The following is a 26154-nucleotide window of genomic DNA, read 5'->3' on the forward strand; positions in this document are numbered from 1 at the left end:
AATGTCAAAATTAGCGATAGTAATTTTCAATTAGTAAAAAAAGTTAACAAACTTTTCTGCTAATTACACTGCAAAATTGGCGAGTAATATCGTTTTGACCTTTGATTACCATCCGTCAAGAGAAATTGTGGATAGAAATCAAAAGTTTGAGGTTTATTGTCATATAAGCTAAATATTAGGCTTTCTTTATGGATACAACTTAATTTTAGCATAAAAAACAAAATAAAAGCATAAGCTGAAACCACTAATTTATTCCACACTAATTTCGAGGTTCTTATGCGTGATAGAAAAATACGCAGTGCTAATTTTCAACATACCTCATTTCTGAAAATGTATCTGAAAAAATTCTGAAAATCGACATCTTTTAATTTTTTGTTCTTATTACGCCCTCTAGCGGTCAGATTTGGAATCTGAAAATAATTTATCGCTATTTCTCTTGGCAGATCTACCTACAAAAATTTTTCTTTATCAGTCGACGTCCTCTTTTTATTGGACCACTCTTTACATATACTTACTATTTACTAACTTTTTATAAATAAAACAAAAAAAGAAAACACACATAAATTGTATATAAGTAAATTTATTTACTCAACTTCAGTTATATATGATTGGTGTATAGATGATTGATTTCAGTCAATGTTCATAATAAATTAAAAAAAAACATAATAATAAATAGGTAGGAAGCAGTCTAAATAAATCATCCAATGTGGAAAAACTGTCGTAATTGTTGAGCTTGTACTCCTGTAGTCCCTCTTTCGCTACCAAAATCGGCTTTTCGCTTAATATTTCTATCCATTGCGAGTTTATTTCTTAGACTTCTTTTATCATTGAATATTCCAGATCTATGGCGAAGCAAAAAATATATGTATAGTTTAAAAGTCATTAATATAAATTATTTTATGAAAATGCATATTTTTAATTGTCAACACAGATTTTGTAGATAAAAATGGAGAAAGAGGCAAACTGAAATGCGTTTATTTATTTGGAATTTAATTATAGTGACCATGGGCAAATAATTTGTTCGAACATACTTTGGATAAAAAGTACTATGGAATAGTAAGATGTCAACAGAAGAAAATGGTCTAGTCAAATTAGATGTAAAAAGGCCATTCAGTGAAAAAAAAAACAATAATTTTGAAAACGGTCTTGGTGGAAAAGGGACAGTTCCAGAGAAATGGTTTCTTGCACGGAGGGTCTCATAACATTAATACTGCTGGGTACTGTCAACTCTGTAATTCTTTATGTGGCCCGGGTGAAACAGAACGCAGCGGATCTAAACCAGAAAGTCGATAAATATACCCCAAGCTAAGCTGTTAGACCCCGAGGCAAAAGCTGAATGGTACTAGGGTAAACGGTTCCTCTGGGACAACAGGTGGTGCCCCATTGGATCTAAACCCTACACCCGCATTTCCCTAGCTTCTCGTGGGATCAAAATGGATATATTATTTAACATTAATATATCCTCTATTATAGATACGGGACAACACCGGTATCAGGTCTAAGGAGAGACCAAGTTAAAGAGGTGGAGAAAATGGAGAGCGATCCTCCAGCCTCCACCTCACGGGTTCCTCAGCCGGAGGCAAGCTCCTCGACTGTGAAGGGCGGCACGGAGGGTCAAACTCCAACCGTGGAAGGGTGTGTACCCTCGGAGGAAGAACTGTTGTCAGAGGAGGATCGGAAATACCCTGTCCCCTCTACAAGAGGGCTATGATGGGTTATAGACTGTGTGATGACTCAAGGAAGGGGGGCACAATAGATATTTAGGGGCGAAGTGATTAACCCCCCTCTTACTCATTCTACATTATAAATTTAAATTAAGACCAGAAAGGAATATTTAAGGCCAGAGTAGCCAGAAAAGCTACGAAAAGGTTCCTGAAATCAAAAACTAAGAACTTCTGGAGAAATTCAACAGGCCAAAGGGTCAAGAACTTCAAAAGAACTTTCACAAACTGCAAGGCAATGAACTACTAACACTGTAATAGTAATTGTGATGGAAGACGTGTCGACGTATCTCACTCATGTCACATTTAGAGTTTAAGCTATCTGGCATCCCTAAAGCAAATCAGTAAACTTTTAAACCAAGGCCAAGATTAGATTAGATTAGGTTGTAATTTAAGGTTGAAAAGGCAGATGAAATGACCAAGCAAGGCTTATCAATGCCATTCATAGACCCAGAACCCTTCGCGGCGTTGCAAAGGCAGTCCTGAGAATAGCTACCGAACGAAGGGTGGTTAACTCTAGAATGATGGTGAAACTCCCCAGAGCAGAAACAGGCGAAAAAGTTCATAGTAGAACATTCGCCAAAATTCACGGCAGATCTGATAAGCAAAGACAGAAAGACAGTCAAAGTTGTAGTGTGTCTACTAACAGAGCATTGTAAACTGAATAGGCATTTAAAGCTAATGATTGACTGACGAAGCCATGTGCAGGTTCTGTCAATCAGAAAAAGAAACAACAGAACACATTTTATATCGGTGTGACAGCCTGGCAAATGTGCGGCTCTCGGTAACAGGCAATGGTAAACCATTGCCAGGGAGCTACAGATTCAGTCTCCAAGTTGTTAAACTTTGTGAACAGTGTAGGACCGGAGAAGGTAACCTAAGGATCAGAAGAGGACTAAAATAGATCTGGAAAACTTGCAGTGGATCAGGCCGATAGCCACCTTGAAGAATTTAAAGCCAAGATTACATAGAGGTCAAAAGGGTTGTAATCAAAACCAACTTTATTAAATCTGCAGAAAATATATACAGCAGGGAAGGCTTCAGAAAGTACCTTAGAAATCTAGATGGTAATACGGAACATAAAGAGCATAGAAGTTCTAAACTGGGTAGTAGAAAGGGTAAGCAAAGCTATTATTGTGGATTACTGTGGAAAAAATAAATATTTTTTACATATTCCTGTACCTAAAGTACCGCCTTCAATTTTACTTTGTTGTTTTTGATACAAGATGTTAATTATGATATGCTTATCAATCTAATTGTTAGAAACAATTTATTTGTTAGAAAAATATGAAATTGATTTTCATAAATATACGAAACTTCAGGGATATTTATAAAATATTTTTCGTTTCTATGGGTCCTAACGGGGATATCTAGCATTAAATATTTCATTTACTCTTTTGATATAAACGGCTACATTCTCATAAATTAGTCATAAGTTTAGAAAAGCTTCAGTATTGAAGCTAATACCGGACATATTTTAATGTAAAATGGACGCTTAAATTACTTTTTTAACAAAGCTGTAAGAACATCACAAGTTTGACATAACAAGCTATACTCTTGATATATTAGGTACAAGACCATCTAATGTCAAAAGATAGCAACTACAAATTTATATCATTCCTAAAATAAAAAATGATGATGGTTTTCGATTATATGGTAGGTTCAGTCTCTAAGTTACTAGCCTTTGTGAACATGTTACTATAGATCTAAAAGATTGCAGTAGAATAGCCAAATATATTTCATAAAATCTATTCTAATTCTAAATTTATCGTGGTGCTAGAAACTGTTACGCTCTGTTTTCATGTCATTCTGTGTTATAAATGGTTTTGAGTCGTACGGAAAACTATATAAAACTTAACATATACATTGAATGTATACAAGAATTTATACGAACATTTTTACCGTCGAATTAAATTTGCGGTTAAGCTCCATACTCACTATGCGCTGATGCGTCGAATTGATTCTTCCATCTGTTCGTCGATACGATTCGTTAGTTCGTTTGGAAATTCGTCCATTAGGTTCGTGATATTTCTTTTGATGGTACGCCTAAAAGTCGACACAAAACGACGCATTGATAAACCGTATCGACGAACCACATCGGCGCATAGTGTGTATGGGGCTGTTTTGTGTACACTGGGCTGTTTTGTTTACTTATGGGTTGAAGGTTTATTTTTATTTTCCAATTAAAAAGGGGAATTTTTAACATTAATTGAAATAACCGACAAATTTCGTTGCTATTGATTTATGTTGACATTTTTTTTAAATTCGTAAAAATACACGAAAACAAACGCTTTGTTTAAATAACGTTGTTTAAATAAAATTTCCGCAAAGCATTATTGTATTGTATCATCTACAAAAAGAGTTTATTGTACCACATTTTGTGTCGAACAAACAAAAATATATATTTTTAAATTATCTTATACAGAGTGTTCCATTTGGGTCATAATTGAGGGTTTTTAGTCGCTTATTAATGAAAAAAAAATGCCGCAAACAAAATTGTCACGGGCCCTTAGTTTCAATGCTACAAGGAATTTGGTAAAAAAATTATAATTTTTAAATGTTGCTATTTTAGGTACTTCTCGAATGTCAGTGTACTGGCCACCTGTCAAGAACGTAAAAAGGAATTTTTATACAGGGTGTTTCAAAAAACATGTGCCATCTCTCGTGGGGAGATTCCTCACATAAAAATAAAATTTATTTTTCATATCAACATAGGTCCGATTCTGCTTTCTTTCGTAGCTACAGGATGTTAAAGTCTTAATATTTATTCGATTTATTATGCTTTTCTAAATAAATCTTATTTTTACGTGAGGAATCTCCCCACGAAAGATGGAACATGTTTTCTGAAACACCCTGTAGAACAATTTACGTCAATCCAGTTACATGTAGCGTTTCTCCCATAAAACAAAAAATACAGCATTGTTTTGTATGACCTACGAGAAGTTTTAAATGTGAAATATAGAAATTATTATTTTGGTTTTTTTTTGTAGTTATTTTCGGTGAAACAGGAAGTGATCAAAAACAATTGAACACGTCAATCAATCCTAATTTGTGTCATATACTAACAAAATATACTAACCATATAATACCAAATCTCGTTTTTTTATCTGAAAAAATAAAAACGTTATGGCTTGAGCCACTTTTGAGACGCATCCGGTATGTAGCTGCATTTTTATTAAGTATTTATTTAGATTAGATATTTCATTCTGACAGTCAATTCCGGGATCCCGGGATTATACATTCTTATCCCGGCATTTCAAAACGGGATCCCGATCCTGAAAACTGAAAAACCCATTTAATGAAAAATTAACGTTAGTTAGTGTATCCAAAACGAAAATGTCAAGAAAAAACTCACTAGCCCACTGGATTACTCGTAATAATTTCTATTTCAATCACTTTTTACCTTTTTGATAATTCAGAAAATTGCGATACGACATACGTATACCTAAAACTACAATATTTTTAAAATCACCCTGTAGCATGGAAACTAAGGGAACCATAATAATTTTGTTTGTGATCCTTTGGTTTCGCAGAAAAATGCTCAGGTTCATAAAACCCGCAGGATTCTATTTTACTAATTAACAAAAAAACAGTCAAGTATAACTAAACTAGGGCACTCTGTCCAGTTTTCTGTTTTACTATATTATAACTATATACAAACTTACCTTTTTTCCTCGGATTTTATTACGTGTCTGTCTGGTATTAGATCCGAAAAATGCAATAAATTTTTCGAATTAAAATCGTAATTGTTAATCAGATATTTAAGGTCTTGCTCGTAGTAGTAAAACCAATTCTCCAGAGCGGCCTTTGTTAGTTCCACTAAATCAGAGACCGCTTGTTCAACATTGTTTTCGCTGGAAAATATTGATTGTGCTAATCAAATATCTGTAGTACTGTGTGTTTACAATTACATGATATGGGTCGACAGAGCACTAAACGAAAAAACCTGCCTTCAAACGATTCACATAAGCTTCTCTAAACGTTGACGGTGGTATACAGTTATTTTGAGATTTTTTGTAGTTATTGTATTTACATTTGTATGTTTATTGAATTACTGTGTATATAATGTTAGCTATGATATTTGAACAATTATTGACATAATTTATTTAGAATACAGTGAAGTTAAATGTTGATTTTTGTTTTGTTAATTTTGATTTTGATATGTATTGTATTTTTGATAATACAACATTTGTGTACCGGGTGGCTAACTAAGAGTAGCCCACTAATCGCCGGCTGTATCTCAGAAACTACTTATCGTATAAATTGGGAAAAAATTGTAATGAGTAAATCGGGCAAGAGAAATCGCTAGAAATTATTTTCAAGTTTTTTTTTCAAATGTTTTGAAGTTTCCAAGACCTCTGTGCAGTATTTACTACATTTATTGTTTCTTGTAAAAAATGCCTTATCGCATAATTTTTGAAAAAAAAAATTTGGAGAATTTATTTTCCTAAAACAGACCTACAAAATATACAGGGACTTTCAATATTCCGTGGACAATAGAACAACTACGTACTTTTTGGATCAAAATAAGTTAATTGCACATAATTTACCTTTATACAAAAATGCTTTGTTTGGCCATTAGAGGGCATCAATTAAAATAAACTCAAACGTTAATTAATTTTAAAAAAATTAAGCTTTTTATGAAGCTTATTCTCAAATATAATTTGTGATACTAACGTAAAAATCCTTATTTTTACCAACTAGATTATTAGAGCGTAATAGATTTTATGCGCGTCCATACCTTGATATGACAAAAAACATTTTTTTGAAGTCAGATTTGGAAATATATTTTTTTCACACTAGTAACTTTTGTAAACACTAGAAGGAAACATTTTAAGAAAAAAAATCTGTCGTCGTTGGAGTTGGAAATATTAATACTGAAATTTATGTAGGGGTGAGGATAGCCTTCACACTTTTTGTATTTTTTCTTGATTTTTGTGAAAGTCAAATATTAGTAGAGCACTTAGCAAAACATAGACACCCAACAACAACAATGTGTTTATTTTTTTTAAGTTTTATGCCCCCCAGCGGATAAACGAGGCACGTTTTGTATAGAGGTAAATTGTGTCCAATGAACTTAGTGTGATTAAAAAAATACGTAGTATTTCTATGTCCACGGAATATTGCGACACCCTGTATATCGTCACCTGAATGCAAGAAATGGGTAACTCAAAAAATGGGTAACTCGTTTTAAGGTACCTATATATAGAATTTAGTACATAAAGCGGTTATACCATTTACAGTGACTGTATACAATGATATAATCACAATGCACCAAATTTCTAAGCCCTCCTTTACATAATTCTGTACCTGAGGAGCAGTTGGGCTGAAGTCCACTTTTTTTACTAACTGTTGTTTATGGAACTTTTGAACATACCATTATCATGGCTTTCTGTAACATAAAGACTGGAGTCGAGTATATGATAAGAAAAAAGATAATAAGCAAATAGTGGACTGAGTAGTGTTCTGAATAATATCTTCTTTATTTATTAACATATGTTTATTAAATGAAGGAAATATTAGATATTCAATGTTTTTTTTTTTATACCGGGTACCCATGCAAATTTTGAACTGCCCAAATGTTAGCTCCCCCATTAATTTTACAGTTAAGTCGTAAAGATGTTTTTTAAAGATCTGCCTGTGGTGAATACACATGCCAAATTTGAGCAATTTTGGACAGTTCGATTTTAAGTAATTTAAGAAAAGCTGTATGTATCTCTAAATTAAAATTGAACAAGATAACAATGCAAAACCAATCAAATGTTAACATACCTTAATAAGTTGTCAACCTATGGTTTTATCATTGTCAAGTATAATTTGTTGTGCTATCTACACCACTACATTATAATACATACATTTAGTGTTTCCAAAATGTATTTTTGTAATTTAAATCTGGTTCGAATGTGGCAAAAACCCAATGTTTAAAAAATACAATTTGAAATTGATAAAATTATAGGATGACAACTTAATATACGTTGGTATTTGCCTGGTTTGGCATTGTTACCTGTTGAGTTTTAATTTAAAAATAGATTAAATTTTTATTAAATTACTTAAAATCGGCTTTTCCAAAATAGTTCAAATTTGGCATGTGTATTCAGCATACGCAGACCTTTTAAAAACCTATTTACAACTTCGCTGGAAAATTAACAGGGGAACCAATATCTAACTAGTTCAAAATTTGCATGCGATTTTCTATGTTTCCAACGATGATGCACCACCCTGTATAAGTAAGGCTATGTAAGGTAAATGTATGTAACAACTGCAATAATCAGTTACAGCTAAGCTACCATAAACAACGTACAAGTTATCCTACGTAGGTATTAGGTATGATATATATATTTTTTTCTTTATTGTTAGAAAAGAATATAGGTATAATATAACCTTGCTTTTGGTTCCAGGCTACAGGAACATCGAATGGAACGAACGCGGTGATGAACTTGCAGGAGAGAATCGTGCCTTGGACTAGATGCATCAGAAGAAGTTTTTGCTCCCCTCAAATAATAAAAATACATTTACCTCCATTTTCTGTCTATGGCGAACAGTATATGGGAAATTTTAAGCATCTTCAGAACAGCCAGGAAAACTTGGCCAAAATACGACCTTAAGAAATTGGGAGAGCTCATAATTAAGTCGCGTAAGGTATCGCCAGGCGGTATATACGAGACACTGGCCAATTGGTGAACATCCGGCGAGAATGGACATCCCTTTTAATGAAGTGCATATCTGTATAGGATAATCTAAATTTTTCTTCGCCGATTTATTCTGTTATCCTTGGCGTTTAGAAAAATATAGCTAAGTATTCTTCTTTTTACTTTTTTTTCTGTCAGGTCCCCCTGACGTTGGTAATCACGATGTTGAGCTGATCTCAGTCTCTGTTTTCAGACCCTCTAAACAATTGTTCGGCGCTATGTATGCCTGTCCGTTCCCGGATATTCCTCAACCATCAGATTTGTTTTCTTATTACGCTCCTGCGGCCCTCTATTTTGCCCTTCATTATAAGTTGTAGGATCCGGTAACGATTTCCTCTAAGAACATGGCCGAGGTAATGACAGCTTTCGGTATTTAACTGTTGTCAATAGTTCACGAACTGCATTTGCCCTGTTTAAGACTGCATAGACTGCATTTCTTTGCATAGCCCATGGTATTCTTAGTATTCGTCTATGTAACTACATTTCAAATGCTTTCAGACGTGTCCAGATTTCAACTCCGTATAACGGCACAGACCAGATGTAACATTTAATCATTCTTTGTCTCAGCTTTAAGTTCAGACTATCGTTACAAAACAGTGATCTCATCTTCTGGAATATTGTAGAGGCCGATTCAATCCTGCATCTAATTTCCATATCAGGGTCAAGTTGCTCGGTGATGTAGCATCCAAGGTATTTAAAATTGGATACCCCCTCAATGTTTTGTCCATTTATCTGTAGTGACGCGTTGGGGTATGGCTGGCGTCTGCAATATAATTGCTTAATTATTACCTTTCGGATGTAGTGTTTTTAACCAAAGTTTTAGTAAATAAGAAATAAAATTGCATAGTCCTTCAAATAAATATAGTGTACTATATGTAGGATTTCATGCTGAATCCAATTCTGTACAGAAAAATGGGGGGGGGGTGTCAATTAAACTTTTTTTTAGTGACACCATGTATATCAGAAAATATTTTTAGGATATGCACTATTATAAACCATGCAACATCTGTATAAAACTTTTTTTCATATCTTACTTTTTTTCTTCTTTTTTTTATTATCTTCGATAATGACGATATTGGATTTCATCGCACTAATGAGCCATCCTGTATATCTATTAATTCATTTTTTAAGAAAAGTAATACCGTATGATCGAAGAAAAACGGCGTCAGCGATGGGTATGAAATGAAAATCGGTGTCATTTTATATGTAAAATTATGTGGGGATGTTCATTTTCAAGCCCACCGGACGCCGTATTTTTCGATTATACGGTACTTTTTCTTTATATTCATATATCTGTATAAATTAACTGAATTTCATAATGATATCCGACCGCTTTAGTATTTCTTTTTAACGTATTTTTGAATTGTAAAACTTTCTTTGTGTGGTTTTGACGTAAGGAATTCCTTATAATAAAAGATAAAATGAAACTTCTCCAGGCAAAGTTTGAGAAATTTAACTATGTAAGTTGTATTACGTTTAAAATTGCAAAAAATATATTTTTTGCGCCAAGCATATAAATAAACAAAAATTTATTAACTTATTTCTTAAAGTTTCTGTCTTGTTTTTTTTTATTTTATGTTTTCCCATTAAACAATTTTAAAATTATTTTAATTTAAAAAATATCTATATTTTTGGTTAAACTTTTATTATATTCCCATAATAAAATATATAATTTTATGTGCCAATTGTTATTTTTAAACTTTTATTATATTCCCATAGTAAAATATATAATTATACTTCAGTTGGACACGTCCTCCTAGATCACCCTGTAGTAATACTTCTGTCACTGTTTTGAGCGCATGTTTAAAGAAAATGATTCACCGCCTCCCATATCACACCACTTTTGTGTCTCATTATACTTCTTGCGCTGGCACGAGCAGCAGTGTAAATTTAGCAGACAAAATTTTGTACAAAATTCGCGGAAATGGGTAAAGAAAAGAGAAGAAACTTGAAAAGAAAACTCTATACATATGAATCAAGTAAGTAAATAACCTTTAACTCCCTAATTATTTTTTTAGTTCATACAAGTAAACAAGGGTAGTAGAAATAGCTATGAGATGATCTAGGGGGTGTAGGCTATTATTCTACACCCCGCATTGCCTAAAATTATATTATTTTCTTCGGCGACGCGGCAGTAAATTGCCTGCCTTAAAACATACCATTCATGACTCATAGCACTATCGAATCCGGTAAATAAACAATTTTTTATCGACTCGAGTATAAGCAAATTTTCTTATCTGCTCGATGAAGTAAACCTATATTAAAATTTAACGGAACCTAAACGTTATTCAGGGCATAAAAAGGTGGGCTCTTGCTAAATAATCAAGTGTCAGTAACACCTACAGGGTGCTAATAAAGTACTTGCTAAATATCCAAGTACCGGCAACACCCATTGAGCGTCAATGTCCTACAAGATTACTTGCTAAATATTCAAGTTCAAAATCTTAGTTGCACTTGCTAAATATTCAAGTGTCAGTAACACCTACAGGGTGCTAATAAAGTACTTGCTAAATATTCAAGTACCGGCAACACCCATTGGGCGTCAATGTCCTATAAGATTACTTGCTAAATATTCAAGTTCAAAATCTTAGTTGCACTTGCTAAATATTCAAGTGTCAGTAACACCTACAGGGTGCTGATAAAGTACTTGCTAAGTATCCAAGTACCGGCAACATCCATTGGGCATGTCCTATAAGATTACTTGATAAATATTCAAGTGCCTAGAAAATTAGGGTAAAAGGCCAAAGCCCAAAGTCACCTTGGCAGCACAAAAGAAAACAAAAATGTGTTCGGACATACGAATTAAGCCATTATCCTTAACGCAATATTTTTGTACAATTTTTGTACTATTTTTAGACAAGTCGCTACCTGTATATGGTTATCAATAATAGTGAGACAAATATTATGATTTTGTCTAATATTTACTAGCTTGGGTAATCCACCTTGTGGATATAAACATATGCTCATATAAACATTGTAACCCAGCATAGTCCTTGACTTATGCACGCTAGTATGTCTCTGAGAACTATTAAAATGATCTGAATCTTGGATCCTTTATTTTGTGGCTGTATTTGAAAAATATGCTTTGCAGTTTTTATTAAATAAAAGCTTGTGCTAAAACAGGTAACTTATAAATTATACCCGGCCATACAACGCCGAATGGAGTGGTTTTCTTTTAATTTTTAACTCTATGGTTTTTCTACAGCACCAGGGTGACGCAACATTGTTGTTTGTTAACCTTTTTCTAGTGTGCTTTTTGCTCACTTTTGATAAATATTTTATTGTTCGTTTTGAATTGGAAATAATGAACTATATTTTTTTAGACTGGTCAAAACGAATCTGAATCTGTTTAAAAATAAAAACTACATAACTATTGTTTACAAAAATGCGTACCTACGTGACTAAGTGCAAAGTAATTGTTCTTAAACTAAATATGCTATGGGGACGGGGAACTGCAGAAGTTGCACAAATGTACCTTAGGCCCTTGTTTATATATTCTTATATACAAGGCTTAGGCTGAGTTATAAAATATTTTATTAATATTGTAAACGCTCTCCAAAAATGGTTTTTGTCTTTTATTAAATTTACATATTCAGATAGTGTTATATTAGGATTTGTCTTACACAAGTTTGCAATTTAAGAGGCCTTTTGGTTGCCATATAGCAAACAAAGGACAGTCTAAAATAATTTTTCCCATCCCCAGCAATTGCAGTATATTATAAGGACCGAGGCACAACCGAGGTTAAATCCGGAGGTCCAAATCATGTTTTCTTCGACAGAAAGTAAGAAATGTATTTTTTGATAGACCTACAGCACGGTTTTAGGAAAAACAATGTCACCACTGGACCAAACAATTAGAAGTTTAGTGGAACTTTCCAAAGAAAATAACCAAGGCAGTTACCCTTAAAATCTGATAAATTTAGGGAAACCGTTATGTTAGGAGCATCCTACTGTACGAACCATCGTAAGGTTTTTTTTTTATTAAATTCACACTTTAATAGTAAAATTAAAAGCGTTGCAATGCGATAGGTTAAATAAGCGATGATATGCCTTTTAGTAAAGTTTTAGTGAAAAATGCAAAGCCAAGAATCTTGACAATATCATGGAAAAAAAATACTAGCAGGCTTATTTCAGAAACGAAAACACTTAAAAATGGGTGCTTTGAGATCCAGGTGAAGGTCCACAGACAGAATAATGAAAAGATAAGAGGAGGAAAATTCCTAGAAGAGCCATTTTAACAAGAACAAGGGGGGGAGCAAGAATTCCAAAGAAGGCAGGATGTATTGGAGGAGACAATAATTCAGGTTAGAACTCAAAACAAATATGCTGGTATAATTGATTATTTACAGCCAATGGTTGGAAATAACACATAACAAACTGTTTTTAACTGTGTTTTAAGTTATGTAAAAGGTTATAATAAATAAGGTTGCGATTAAAATATATTTTAGGTCCTAAACTAGTAGACCTAAACCTAAAATTTTAGACTAACCTAAACAATATAGTTATCGAGAAACTCCCATTGCAGCAAACTGGAATTTAAATTAAACCTTTAAAATATAAATATATGTAAGGTTCAAATTCACGGAAAAAGTATGAATTTTAAGCTATTTTTTTGCAATTGCAACATATTTTCAACTTATTGAATTATTATTTATGTTCAACCCCCTGAACACCTGTAATTAACTGTTTAAGGGAAAACTTTCTATGTGAATGACTACAAATCTTGATGAAGTTCTTTTATTAGACAAAAATTTAGCGGAATGTACTGGAAACATAAATTAAAAAAATCTTTTCATACCTACTCAAGAAATTTAATATTTAGAGTTTATCTTAAATACAAAATTAATGGAAATGTAAAGATTAAAAAGTTAGTGTTGAAATTTTCCAAAAGATATAGATAGTATGTGTCCATACTATATATAATATGGCTTATTCGCAACTTATAGGCACTTTAATTTCTTTTTGTTCCGCAGATAAGTACAGCTGGCTTTATAGATATTAAGAGATTTGAATAAGCTCAATACAAAGCCCTTAAGGAAAATAATGAAAATTATAACGCGTTCTTTTGCCAACAAGTTTTTCTTTCTGAAGTTTCCGACGGGTGGCTCAGAAATATAGAATGTGCAGGTCAAAACTTCATGCTTCCTAAATGTACTTCAATAACCTAGTATTGATGCATCAAAATCGGGCTAGGGTATTTATTATATATTATTTATTAGAAATTATTTAAACGCTAGAGGTTTTTGAGACCAAGAATATCATATACTGATAGAATGGGATGTGTAAAACCTTAATTTTTTTTGCACCTTAATTTTATCACTACTAAAATTTGGAAATTATTTTCGAGAAAAGAGACCTAGGCCCAACTGCATCCTAAACAAACCATTGCCAGATTTCTCTGGGCACAATCAAACAGTATAATATAACATATAAAAAATGGTGGGTCTTTTGTCTGTTAAACATGATTTTCCTACCCAGTACTCAGGACATTTTAGAATTTTTAAGTCAAGAATATCAAAATAATTCAAAATATAACACCTTTAACACTCACCGATCAGCCCTAACATCTTAACGGATGCGGGGAAAACTGAATCAGTGGAAAGGCTTATGAGAGGTATATTTAAATGTAGACCATCATTCCCAAAATATGAAGAAATTTGGGATCCGCACTCGGTGTTAGTAATGCTTGGAAAACTGAATATATTACATGACCTGGACTTAAAAATGTTATCAATAAAATTAATCTTATTACTGGCCTTATGTACAGCACAAAGGATTCAAACTCTATCAAGTATACGGTTGGAAAATATACATCATAGAGAAGAAGGACTGCACATCAATATTAACGATATGTTAAAAACATCTACCCCAAAATCTGCGCAGCCGAAGCTTCAAGTTTTCTTTTTTCCTGAAAACCCCAATCTTTGTGCTGCCACCACGATTTTGCATTACATAGAACGTACCAAAAACCTTAGGGGTAACGAACAATACTTATTTATAACAAAAAAAAGCCATACAGACGGGTCTCCACCCGTCCTTAAGTAAGTGGATAAAAGAAGGTTTAAAAAGAGGTCATGTAAATGTAGACAAATTTAAAGGTCACAATACACGATATGCCGCGACTTCTGCGGCGTTGCGAATGGGGGTAACCATTGAAGCCATTCGCAACGCAGCAGGCTGGTCCGAAAAATCATTAAGGTTTTGTAAATTTTATAACAAACCAATAATAAGTGCGAAAGAGCAGTCGTTTACTAATTACATAAGCGACATTATTAATAACAAAAAATAAGAAGTAGATTGTTAAGTCCTGTATACTTTAATGTTAATTGTTCGTCGTTACATAGAAAATTAAAATATAAAAACCTTATGAGTTTTGTCATAGTAGTTTATTAGAGTATGATTTATATAAACAATAAGCTACTATACATATTATGTTCATATAATTATTATAATATAATAAGAAAAATAGCGTAACGAGAAATGCCATAAATGTTACATACTATCAAGTTCTTATTATAATTAACAGATATTTTTGTTTTGCCTTTTCTTAAAATGCAGCAAATTTACATGCAGATCGCCTTAAATTTCTTTAAACATCTACAGGGTGATCTAGGAGGACGTGTCCAACTGAAGTATAATTAGGGATTAAACGACTTACCTGTAAGGAAGTTCAATCCAAATTATACGAAGTTGGACACGTCCTCCTAGATCAACCCACCCTTATGTGTCTCACAAAGTGAATCACACTATCAAAGGTAAACGACCTAAATGATAGATACATACCCGACCCAACGGCGATCAGAATGCTTCAGAAGTATAATGAGACACAAAAGTGGTGTGATATGGGAGGCGGTGAATCATTTTCTTTAAACATGCGCTCAAAACAGTGACAGAAGTATTACTACAGGGTGATCTAGGAGGACGTGTCCAACTTCGTATAATTTGGATTGAACTTCCTTACAGGTAAGTCGTTTAATCCCTAATTTTATGTGCCAATTGATACTATCATTTACTTAGTGTGCAAAGCGATTTGTTGAATTACAACACTTATACAGCCAGAGCAAGGGAAAACATAAATATAATTGCAAAAACAACAGTAAATAAAAATTTATGATTGAAGTAAAATCATAATTGTTACAAAATATAACTTTTTGGTAAACTTTTTAAACTTATTAGCGATAATAAAATCTTAACACACTTTGGTTATTATAGAAAAAAATATAAAACTGCATTTGTGTTATAAAATGCATGGGCGCTTTATTCGACATAAATTTAGATAGTTTAACATTTAGTTCTTCAACACACCAATCCAACAAGACGGTAGAGAACACGAACATTTAAGCCTAAAAATCAGTTAATAAATTTCAGGGCGAAACAAAATTTTTCAGGGACGGAAAGCCGTTTCAGCCTGATAACACTTCACCTACACCAGTTTTACAATTATTTGCTTTTGAACAAACACTGTTAATACGCGCTACAATAAAGCTTCACTTTGCACAAAGTTTCTGTGGTAAACATTGTAAACTATGCTGCCTATATTGTTCATAGAAAATAAAATAGTACGATAACACATTCTAAAATTAAAATTGATAATATTCATATCTTAAAATATATTTTTCACAATACGAATAAAACTATTTTTTGTATAACTTTTTTACATTGCGCTAGGAATTGTAGTCTATAGTATCTCAATCATAAAAACTTTTCCTGTTTATTTTCCCAAAATATTATCCTAAAATTTTTCGTTTGGTTTGGTTTTGCAAACTTCTTGATGCATCATCATCATCATTTTTAGCTTATTCAACCATTTTCAATTATGGTGTAGCCTCCCTCACATACTCTCTTTGTAGTTGAGATTGTTGTCTATTGTTGACTATGCGGGTCGAAGTTATCCCTGCTAATTTCCTAATATGATGGTCCCATCTCAGGTACGGCCTTCCTCTAGGCTCTTAGTTCCTTGTGAGTACCATGCTGTAATTCTTATGGTCCATCTATTGTCAGTTCTTCTTGCTAGGTGTCCTGCCCATTGTCATTTGAGGTATTTGACTCTGTGGATAACATCTATTTCTTGGCTCTTTTATCGTATCCACCAGGGCCGTCTTTATATTGTTGGCCGCCTGAAGGAAGCCCGAAAAAATGCGCCACCCCCTACAGAGAATCGTTTTTTTATTAGTGCGAAGTTTGATCCGAAGAATCAGGTGTGAAAATAAAATTATGAAAGTTGTGCCACACGTGGTAAGAAATATTATCAAACGCTTTCCGAAAAAAAAAGGAAATAAATATTGCAAGATTTTTAGAATTAGCATTTAAATTTTGTATTTAAAAGGAGCATTACATGGTACCTAACAAGAATAAAAAAAACATTATAAGGTACATTAGCCAAACTAACACCTAAAACTAGGTAATATAAATTATTATAAATTATTAACAAAACAAAATTCGTAATAAATACATAGACATAATCCTGAGAAACAAAATTCCTAACATGGACAAAACTAAAACTTTTTTCTTGCTATTTTTTGGCAAAATCTGAAATAAAATCGTCGATATTTAGACTGTTCGCTATTTCGTACTCAATAGATATTAAAGATAATCCGCTTAATCGTTCTTGTGTCATACTTGATCTCAGCTAATTCTCAATTATTTTGAGTTTAGAAAAACTTCTCTCTCCGGTTGCCACTGAAACCGGCAGCGTTAATAAGATTCTTATGGAGATGTAAATATTTGGAAAGTTTCCAATCAGATCGTGAATTTTTAAATATTTTAGTGTTTGTTTTGGACAACTGAAGTTTTCGGCATTATCTGGTGGTATTAGAGCAATTAGAGCTAATATCTCGTCCCGAAGCTCTAGGCCATTAATATCATGTTTGTCTCCGTCCGTCGTCCGTTAAATAGAGATGAAGATCTATACAATGTTTTGTATGTATATGTAATTTTCGCTCGTTGATATTCCTGAGAACTATGAAGTCGTATAAAAACGAAAAATAGTCCAAGTGAGCTTTTAACAACCTTTCCTGGAGAGCCTCATGGATTGTATCCAGGACAACAAAGAAAAAATCGATTTTAAACTTTTCCTGTGGATCTAAAATTGGCTCATCCACTGATTCATACAAAAACTGTCTAGTTTTTTGTCTGGGACGAGCTCTAAAGTCATTAGTAAAAACTGCTTCAATTTCCAGCTCTTCTGCCAGTTCTGCAGCATCCACTAATATTTCTCTAAGATGGTCGTCAGTCCTTATTTTGACAAAATAGTCGTCGCTAGCTTTTAGAGCTTTTGTGGACTCGATGATGTTGAGTTTCTCATTCTGAAGCAATTTACTAGTTGCATTTATACTGTCGGAAATTTCGTACCGAAAATGACCATTTTTCCAAAACGTAGTACTGACGCATGACGTACCGAATTTGGTCAAGATGTACCGAATTCAGTACAATTGTACCGAAACGGCTGCCCTCAAATTTGGCCGCCTGGAGCAACTGTCCCTCTGCTCCACCCCTCAGGACGGCCCTGTATCCACTCTATTCATTTATGGTCTCCCTTGGTTAATCCCATCATAATTTCGTTCCATTGAGCCTTGTGCGACCTACAGTTTCCTAATGATGTCCAGTTTTAAGTGTTCAGGTTTCGCATGCATAGGACTGGTAGTACACATTGGTCGAATGTTTTCTTTCTTAGATAAAGTGGCATTTTTGATTTGAATATGAATGAATTTCTTCCATAAGTACTCCATGCTAACTTAATTATTCTGTTGATTTCTGGTAGTAGAGATCCTGAGCTGTGTATTAGTTGTCCCAAATATATATATTCTTCTACAATTTCCAATGTTGCGTTATTTATTAGAATATCTTTTCTTTCCACCAGTTCTTTGTACATTACTTTAGTTTTTCCTTAGGACTTTAGTAGTTCCTTAGGACCATTGGCAATCAGGACTATGTCATCAGCCATTTTTGGTCTAATCTAGTTGATGGAATATTTCTTCTAATGTTGCTGTAAACAGTTTTGGGGATATCGCGTCTCCCTGTCGTACTCCTTTGCCAGTTGGGAACTCTGGGGTTGTTTTATATGTCATTACTCTTGCTTTGGCTTTTTTATTATATTGGTGAGAGTTTCTATATAAGGCCTGTTATAGATAAGATAAAATCTTCTTTCGTTAGGGCTTCTGTTATGAAGCCCTAATGAAATGCTTGCCTTATCGAGTCAAAAGCCTTCCCAAAGTTTATAAAGGCCATAGCTAGTGGAAGTTCGTATTCTTTTACGCGTATGTATGATGAGCGCATATGTATGATGTATGATGAATGACTACAAAAAAGCTGTGCCTCAGATTAAGTATTATTTCAACTGGGAATACATGTTTTACAAAAGGCAACAGTGCATTTGAGAAAAAGACACGAAGTCTGACAATGCCATAACCCTATTAAAGGCCCGAGGTCACGGCGGCGCGGCGTTTATCACTAAGATGAAATAAGTGCCACATCTGTAAAATACTTAATCTTTGACAAAATAATCTGATTTCAAGTAGATTTACGTGGATGTATTTGCATGTATTTGTATATTAAATAAGTTTGAGTCAAAGTACGAGCTATGGACAAATTTGTGAATATGCCAGACTGATACAAATTCCATGAGATTTCCAGTATAACATTACACTACATATCTGTTAATTTAATACTAACTTCATGTACATATCTAACTATCATTATTTTTTATCTAATTTTTTCTTGGCTTTAGGTCAGGTAAACAAAGATAATTTTTTTTTATAAATTACATTGACGTTTTGACCTGGTGTCTTTATCAAAATTTATTACTAAAAAATATAATTACATTATGAACGTCTATTGAGTTATAAAAATTTTATTTTGTTACCTAAAAAGTAAATTTCGGCGCATTGTTTCAGTTTTTAGCATAATTTTTATTGTTTTCCTTTTATAATTTTATCCATTTTCATTTTAAAATCAATTTTTATAAAGTGGCGTGAGCGAAAAATACTAGAAAGCCTACCTTAGTGTAGAAAATAATCCAATATTGATAATCCAACACACATAACATAAAACATCTCGATATAGTCGTCACAATTTTTGTAAAGAGACGCAAAGAGACGCTCGGTCTACGATCTCGTCGTTCTAATCGTTCACACTCGTTGTTGTAATCATGTTCATAAACAGACTTGTACTGTAAATAACTATTATTAAGGTTGTTTAAATCCCTCCTATCATTAACGGACTGTTGTTTTTTTTTGAATGGCAATAGATTCCAGAATTTCTCATTTTTATTCGGTGCCAATTATTTTTGTATTTTCGAAGTCAAAACTGTGATTTTTTTTGAATTTCATGCAAAGTTAGGGTTGTTCTATTTTTCTTGTCGTATTTATGGCTTGTTAAACCGTTTTCAAGATACTGACTGGTTTGCCCTATATAAACCCCACTGCAATTTTTGCAGGGTATTTCGTAAATTAGATTGCTTTTTTTTGTTTTTTGTGTTTTTGTCTTGAGCCTTGAAACATTACTCGCCAATAAATTGTGTGATTAGTGACATACATTGAGATTATATCTACCAAGTAAATGTTTTATTTGTTGTGACAGTCCGTTTACAAAAGGAATAGAAATGTATTTTTTATTGTCCTTATTTATAGGTTTATTGTGTTGGTGTGAGTTGTAAAATTTGTGAATTGGTTTCTTAAAAATATTATTGATTATGTCATGTGGGTAGCTATTTAATTTAAGAGCATTCTGAGCCTTAATTATCGCGTTTTGTTGATATTCTGGGTCTGATAGTTGTATTGCACGATCTGCTAGCCCTATTTTTTAGAATTTAGAATGAGTGGGAGGGGGGTTAATCACTGCGACCTTACAGATCCATTGTGTCCCCCTTTCTTGAGTCATAACTCATCATACAGTCCCAGGGCTTTGACAAAAGCCAGTATCTGGGACGGTTTTATAGAGGGTAGTTCTCCATCTCCAATATCAGTCGTACAAAAATTCATGGCACGAATGGTTGTCATCTCGGCGCACTCAGTAATGAGGTTAGCCCTATAATTACAGATGTTTTTTGGTTTATGTGATGATGAGAATTATAATTTAAATAACGAGAAGACCATGATTTTTTGGTATACCATTTGGTGCTAATGTTTCCATTTATGTGATGTAATGTTAAATCAAGGAAGTTTATTTTATTTTCTTGTTCAGTTTCGATGGTAAATTGTAAATTTTTATGATAAGAATTAAATGCTGTTAGGATGTTTTCAACTTGATTTTTTGGGACTGCCATTATACAATCGTCAACAAATCTAAAGAAAAACGGTATCGAGTAGGTGATTTTTGACAGTACTGTTTCCTCTAAGTCCTCCATTACTATTTGTGCTACTGCACTTGAAATCGAAGCACCCATTGCGCAACCCTGTATCTGTTTATAAAGTTCATTTTCGTATTGAAAAAAAGTTGATTTTAATGTGAGTTCAGTTGCGCTACTATCATTATTCTGAAATATAATTGGCTATATCTCTGATATTTATGGAATTTTAAATTAAGTGAGAAACTTATACGCAATAAGGTAATATTTAAGTTTGGGAGAAATTATTCATTTCAATTAATGTAACTATATAAATATATGCATAAAGATGCTTCGGCTAGGTATATATTAGTTACAACTCTTTATTTAACTTGCAATACTGTTGAAGAATTAATTTGTAGCTGAATCAAGGAATTCTGACCCACATGTAGACCCCTCCTAAAGGTTCCCCTCTTAACAGCTTTGTATTGTGAGGCGTGAATTTTAAATCATTTAGGCTATTGTTTGGCTGTGGGACTGGGGATTATGTCAACATTTTATTAATTAGTATGGTTGTTTAATAAAGTTCGTTTAGTTACAAATATTTTGATTATTTCTTAAGTTATTGTGGATTGTGGATGTATGTGGTATGAACGAAACCCAAGAGTGATGGCGTAGTAATGAACAGCAAACTGTCATGCAACAAAAAAGTCATGCACTGCGAATAATATTCTCAGTTCAACTTTAGTTCTACTAATTTTTTTGTAGATGATCATTCCAATTCAGAAAAAAATTAACCACCATTTCAACACTACACAAATTCTAGTAAATAAAATGTGACATCGAACTTGAGTATTATAAAATCATACTTTTGCTGGTATTTTAATTGTAGCTTTCTCTGGACCGTATTATAAATTTTTAGTAATTTGAAGGTAGATTTTTGCAAATAAAGTGCCTATTCCAAATAAAATGAAATTCTAGACGAAAGTACAACTTTAAAGCTCCGCGTGCACTGAATAGGTATCGGCGAGAGCGAGCGGCGCGAGCGGCACGACCGGTCGGAAAGTCCATTGTAGCCGCGCACTGGATCGACGGTCGGGAGTACGTCACAAGCATAAATTTGAGCATAGACGAGGAGAAGTTTATTCAAATTTAGTCAAATTCATTCGGCATTTCAAAAAATTATAAAATATTATTACTATTTATATTTTTATGCAAACTTTTATATTTTATGCCTTATGATGGAAATTGATATTATTTAGATCTTAACCAAACACACATTAATATATTTAGATCTTAACAAACCACATAAAATTAGTGAAATAGAGTGGAAGATGGGGATAAAATATACTACATGACTCTTGTATAACTCTTGTATGTAAATTTGGTATAACTCAAAAGGGTTTAATTTGTTCTTTAAAAACAAAGCTAGATATGAAAAATAGTCAAATAAAACTTCTATTTTTAGCTTTTTAATCTAAATAAGTGTCATTACAAACATTTATATATAGATTTTATTTTAAGTTTTTAAAATCTTTGTTTTAAGTCAGTAGCAAATAAAACGAAACTTGTGTTTACATTTTGTTTAATGATTGACGTTTCGACCAATTTTAATTCGGTCTTCTTCAGAATCTATAATATACGTATAAATAATTTTCTACGTTTGTGGTAAGAAAAAATTATATATTAAACACATTGTGAGTGATAAAATTGTATTGTATATTATAGATTCTAAAGAAGACCGAATTAAAATTAGTCGGAACGTCAATCATTAAACAAAATGTAAACACAAGTTTCGTTTTATTCACTACTGACTTAAAACCAAGATTTTAAAAACTTAAAATATAATAAAAAAGTCAAAGAAAATTGAAAAAAGAAAAAATATAAATAGTTTTTATAGTACCGTATTATCGAAAAGTAACGGCATCAGTGATGACCATGAAATGAAGGTCGGTGCCATTTTATATGTAAATTTATATAGGAAATGTCATCAATCGTCATTTCCCATCCAACTGGACACCGTTTTATTCTATCATACATAGATATATGTACAAATATTTTATTCAAACATAAATATTATTTTCTCTATTTGTACCTTTTGCGGAGCGATCAACATAGTAACATAGGATGACTATTTATCAGCTGTTATTACTAACGTCAAAACAAACCAAAAATTAAATAATATGATAAGTTTTTTGACGATATTTAAATTCGATTTTTAAAATAATGCGAGATAATCAAAACGAGATGAGAAATAAATGGGTTTAATCGGAAGGTTTTCTAAGTCAGTTATTGAATAAGTGTAGTAAACAATATAGGTTACGTGCTTGTAAGAATTTTTTATAAAAAACCGCATATTAAGTATGATATGGTCTCGTACACTTTCGATTAATAATTCATCGGACATGTTTAATGTAAAACCGCTCCACTAAAAACAGTCGCTCGGCGTAGACTATTCGCCCCCTCCCATGCATTCTGATTTCGCCTGATGGCGCGAGTACCGCCGATAGCTCGAAGCGCACCGAGCGCATCGATCTAATGCGGTGCGCGGGGTTACATTTATTTCAACGTAAACTGAAAATTACGTGTCGCTCGCTCTCGCCGATACCTATTCAGTGCGCGCGGAGCTTAACGCCTCTGCAAAAAAGTCTAATACAACTTTTGTATAAAATTGCACCACACCGTATATTATGTCTCATATAATATGATCTCACAGTCAGCCACAATATTATGTCGATTAACGTTCCATTATGGCCGCAATATTTGGCCATAACATTAATAAACGTTTCATTAGTTAAATTAACATAAATATATTTTTTAATATCAATGTTTATGTATATTTATAAAACCTTGGGGAACGGCCCAGCTACGTCAAAACCATCAGTTTCTGATAGACCCATAGTTAAACGAGGTTAGACGATGCGAGTGGATGGACCGGTGACTGTCGTGCTCTTGTTCCATGGCAAGAAATCTATTGATATACACTGCTCATTCATGCCGGTTCGAGACCGAATGAGATCGGATGTATCGTGAGTAAGGATACACAAACAAAGAAATCTGGTTAATCAGCGCTTATTTCCATAGAAAACCAGAGCCAGCGCTGGTTTCCACGCCTGGCATACCCTGCGCAGATAATAAGCGACCAAGAATTAAAAATTCGTTCCGGTAAACAGTCGCCACCAGTGGCTGGCAACAAGCGCCGACAAGTTTTTTCTTTGTACGGGTGTGGTTAAAAGCGTATTTAATTATTAAATTTAACTTTTTTTTTGCTTACTTTTTACATTCATTGTATACTATTGAGACGAATTGTAATCGCTATTTTCGGCGCTTATAAGCCACCTTTCTTTTTGTCCGTACCCTAAGAGTCGATTTAGAGACTCGCCAAGTCATCGGTATACCTTTACCGACAGGGAATGCCGAGGACCGAGGTTCGGATTCCATGTAAACAAAGTAAGTCCCTTCCAGATGTAACTTAAAATACTGTTTTTTACCTTTAAACCCTGAAAATATAAATATTAAATACCACTCAGGGTTTAATTAGAACTATGCAGAAAATATGCAGCGGAGAAGGAAACTTCACATGATTAATTCGAGGCTAGTGAGAAGTTTACGAGCCTCGGGAAATCTTACATGTTTCGAATAGCTACACTGTAACTTATTACGCTTTATACTTGTCACTAATTTACCAAATCCCACTCACAAGTAATGTGTGTCTAAAGAAAACCATCAAGATTCATATTATAACATTTTTATTAGACGTTTCAACCATTTTTGGATATCTTCAAGCTTAAATAATCATTAGGTAACAAAATAATTCTCACAGAAAAATATATATATCGGTAGCGGAATGGGTTACACTACACTTCTAAATGTTAAAGATTAATAATAACATTAAACACGTATACGGGTTTATATATATATTTATTTACATTTTAAAATGTGGTTTGGCGAAACTAATACCCAACACAAATAAAATAAATATCGTCCCTAATAATACAACTGCAAAGGACATTTTCCGTGCAATATAATAAAATATAGGGGATGAAATGATCGTCGATTTAATAAAGTAAAGTAATAAAACGTGTTACTTTATATTGCTCGAATATTATTTGTCATATGATGTTTAACTACAAAAGTTAAATTTTACCCTCTTATAAATATCGAATTCTTCTCTAATTCAATTTATTAATATTAATTTACAAATGTTAAGAGTGGTATACAAAAATGTTATCTTTATTTATTGGTTTATACAGGGTGAGTTTCCTACGATGTTCTCTATGGGTATCTCGGAAACTACTGGAGATAGAGAGTCGGTTAAATGGGGAAAGAATTGCAGTTTTGTGGGGTCATAAATATGGGCCTGTCAGATTTTTGAAAAAGTTCTTGGCTTACTAGATATTTCGAAAAAAAACAAATTTCGGCTATTTTAAAAATTGTCCCTAATTCCATTATAAGCTATTCTAGACAAAAAGTTTTCAGATAAAAGTTGTTTTCCAGAGAAAACATCCTTAATGAGACTGTGTTTTCCGTTTTTTCTAAAGCCTGTCATTTTTGACATATGACACAAACATATATTTTTTTAAATGGAAACCATAGTTGGCCATGACTTTATAAAAAGCGCAATTTTTTAAACTTTTCAGTGATATAAGCTATAATATGTCTTTTTCGAAAAATTACTGTGTTATAATCAATTATTATCATTTTTAAACAATTTCACTTAGTTAATCATGGAAACAACTTTAATCGTCTTTACTCTCATCAATGTGAAGTTGTCACATCCAAATTTTGTAAATTAAAATAAACAAAAACAGTAAATATGAATTTTTCAAATTTAGAAAAAAGCGGAGGACACAATCTCATTAAGGATGTGATTGTCTACAACTTTTATCTGAAAACTTTTTGTCTAAAATAGCTTATAATGGAATTAGGGGCAATTTTTAAAATAGCCGAAATTTGTTTTTTTTAATATCTAGTAAGCCATGAACTTTTTCAAAAATCTGAAAGGCCCCACAAAACTGCAAATCTTTCCCCTTTTCACCGACTCTCTATCTTTAGTAGTTTCCGAGATACCCATAGAGAACATCATAGGAAACTCACCCTGTATAAATGTTTCTATTTAAAATATATTTTCAGTATATATTAAATTTGTTACGAGAGACCATGCATCTTAAAGCGTACATTTTTCTTGATTTTATCTAGCTTCCTTTGAAGTGTCAAACAATCAGACAATTTATTTCCTTCTGTCAAAAAACCAATTACTTTAATTTCGTATACCGGGTGCGTCTCGAAAGTGGCTTACCCCTATAACTTTTTTAATTTTTCATATAATCAAAACGAGATTTGGTATGTTAGTACATGATATAAATTAGGATTGACATATTCAATTGTTTTCGGTCACTTCCGGTTTCACCGGAAACTACTACAACTTTTGATTTTTAAATGGTACCATCGATATTTTTTTACTTTATTCGATAGAAAATGA

At 32.9% G+C, this 26154-nt stretch overlaps 1 protein-coding gene across 1 annotated transcript in view; it reads right to left on the bottom strand.

Moving 5' to 3' along the window:
• Positions 1-575: 575 nt before the first annotated feature.
• The window catches only part of LOC115891268, a 293032-nt gene continuing 267453 nt past the window's right edge, over positions 576-26154 (bottom strand). The window contains exons 5-6 of the mRNA XM_030911708.1: positions 5387-5575; positions 576-842 (exon numbers count right to left, since the gene is read on the bottom strand). Of these exons, the coding sequence (XP_030767568.1) occupies positions 698-842; positions 5387-5575 (334 nt within the window). The 3' untranslated portion in view covers positions 576-697. The remainder of the gene's footprint in view (positions 843-5386; positions 5576-26154) is intronic.

The sequence above is a fragment of the Sitophilus oryzae genome, unplaced genomic scaffold (assembly GCF_002938485.1).
Source record: "Sitophilus oryzae breed Bouriz unplaced genomic scaffold, Soryzae_2.0 scaffold_980_pilon_pilon, whole genome shotgun sequence".
In the NCBI taxonomy this organism is placed as follows: domain Eukaryota; kingdom Metazoa; phylum Arthropoda; class Insecta; order Coleoptera; family Curculionidae; genus Sitophilus; species Sitophilus oryzae.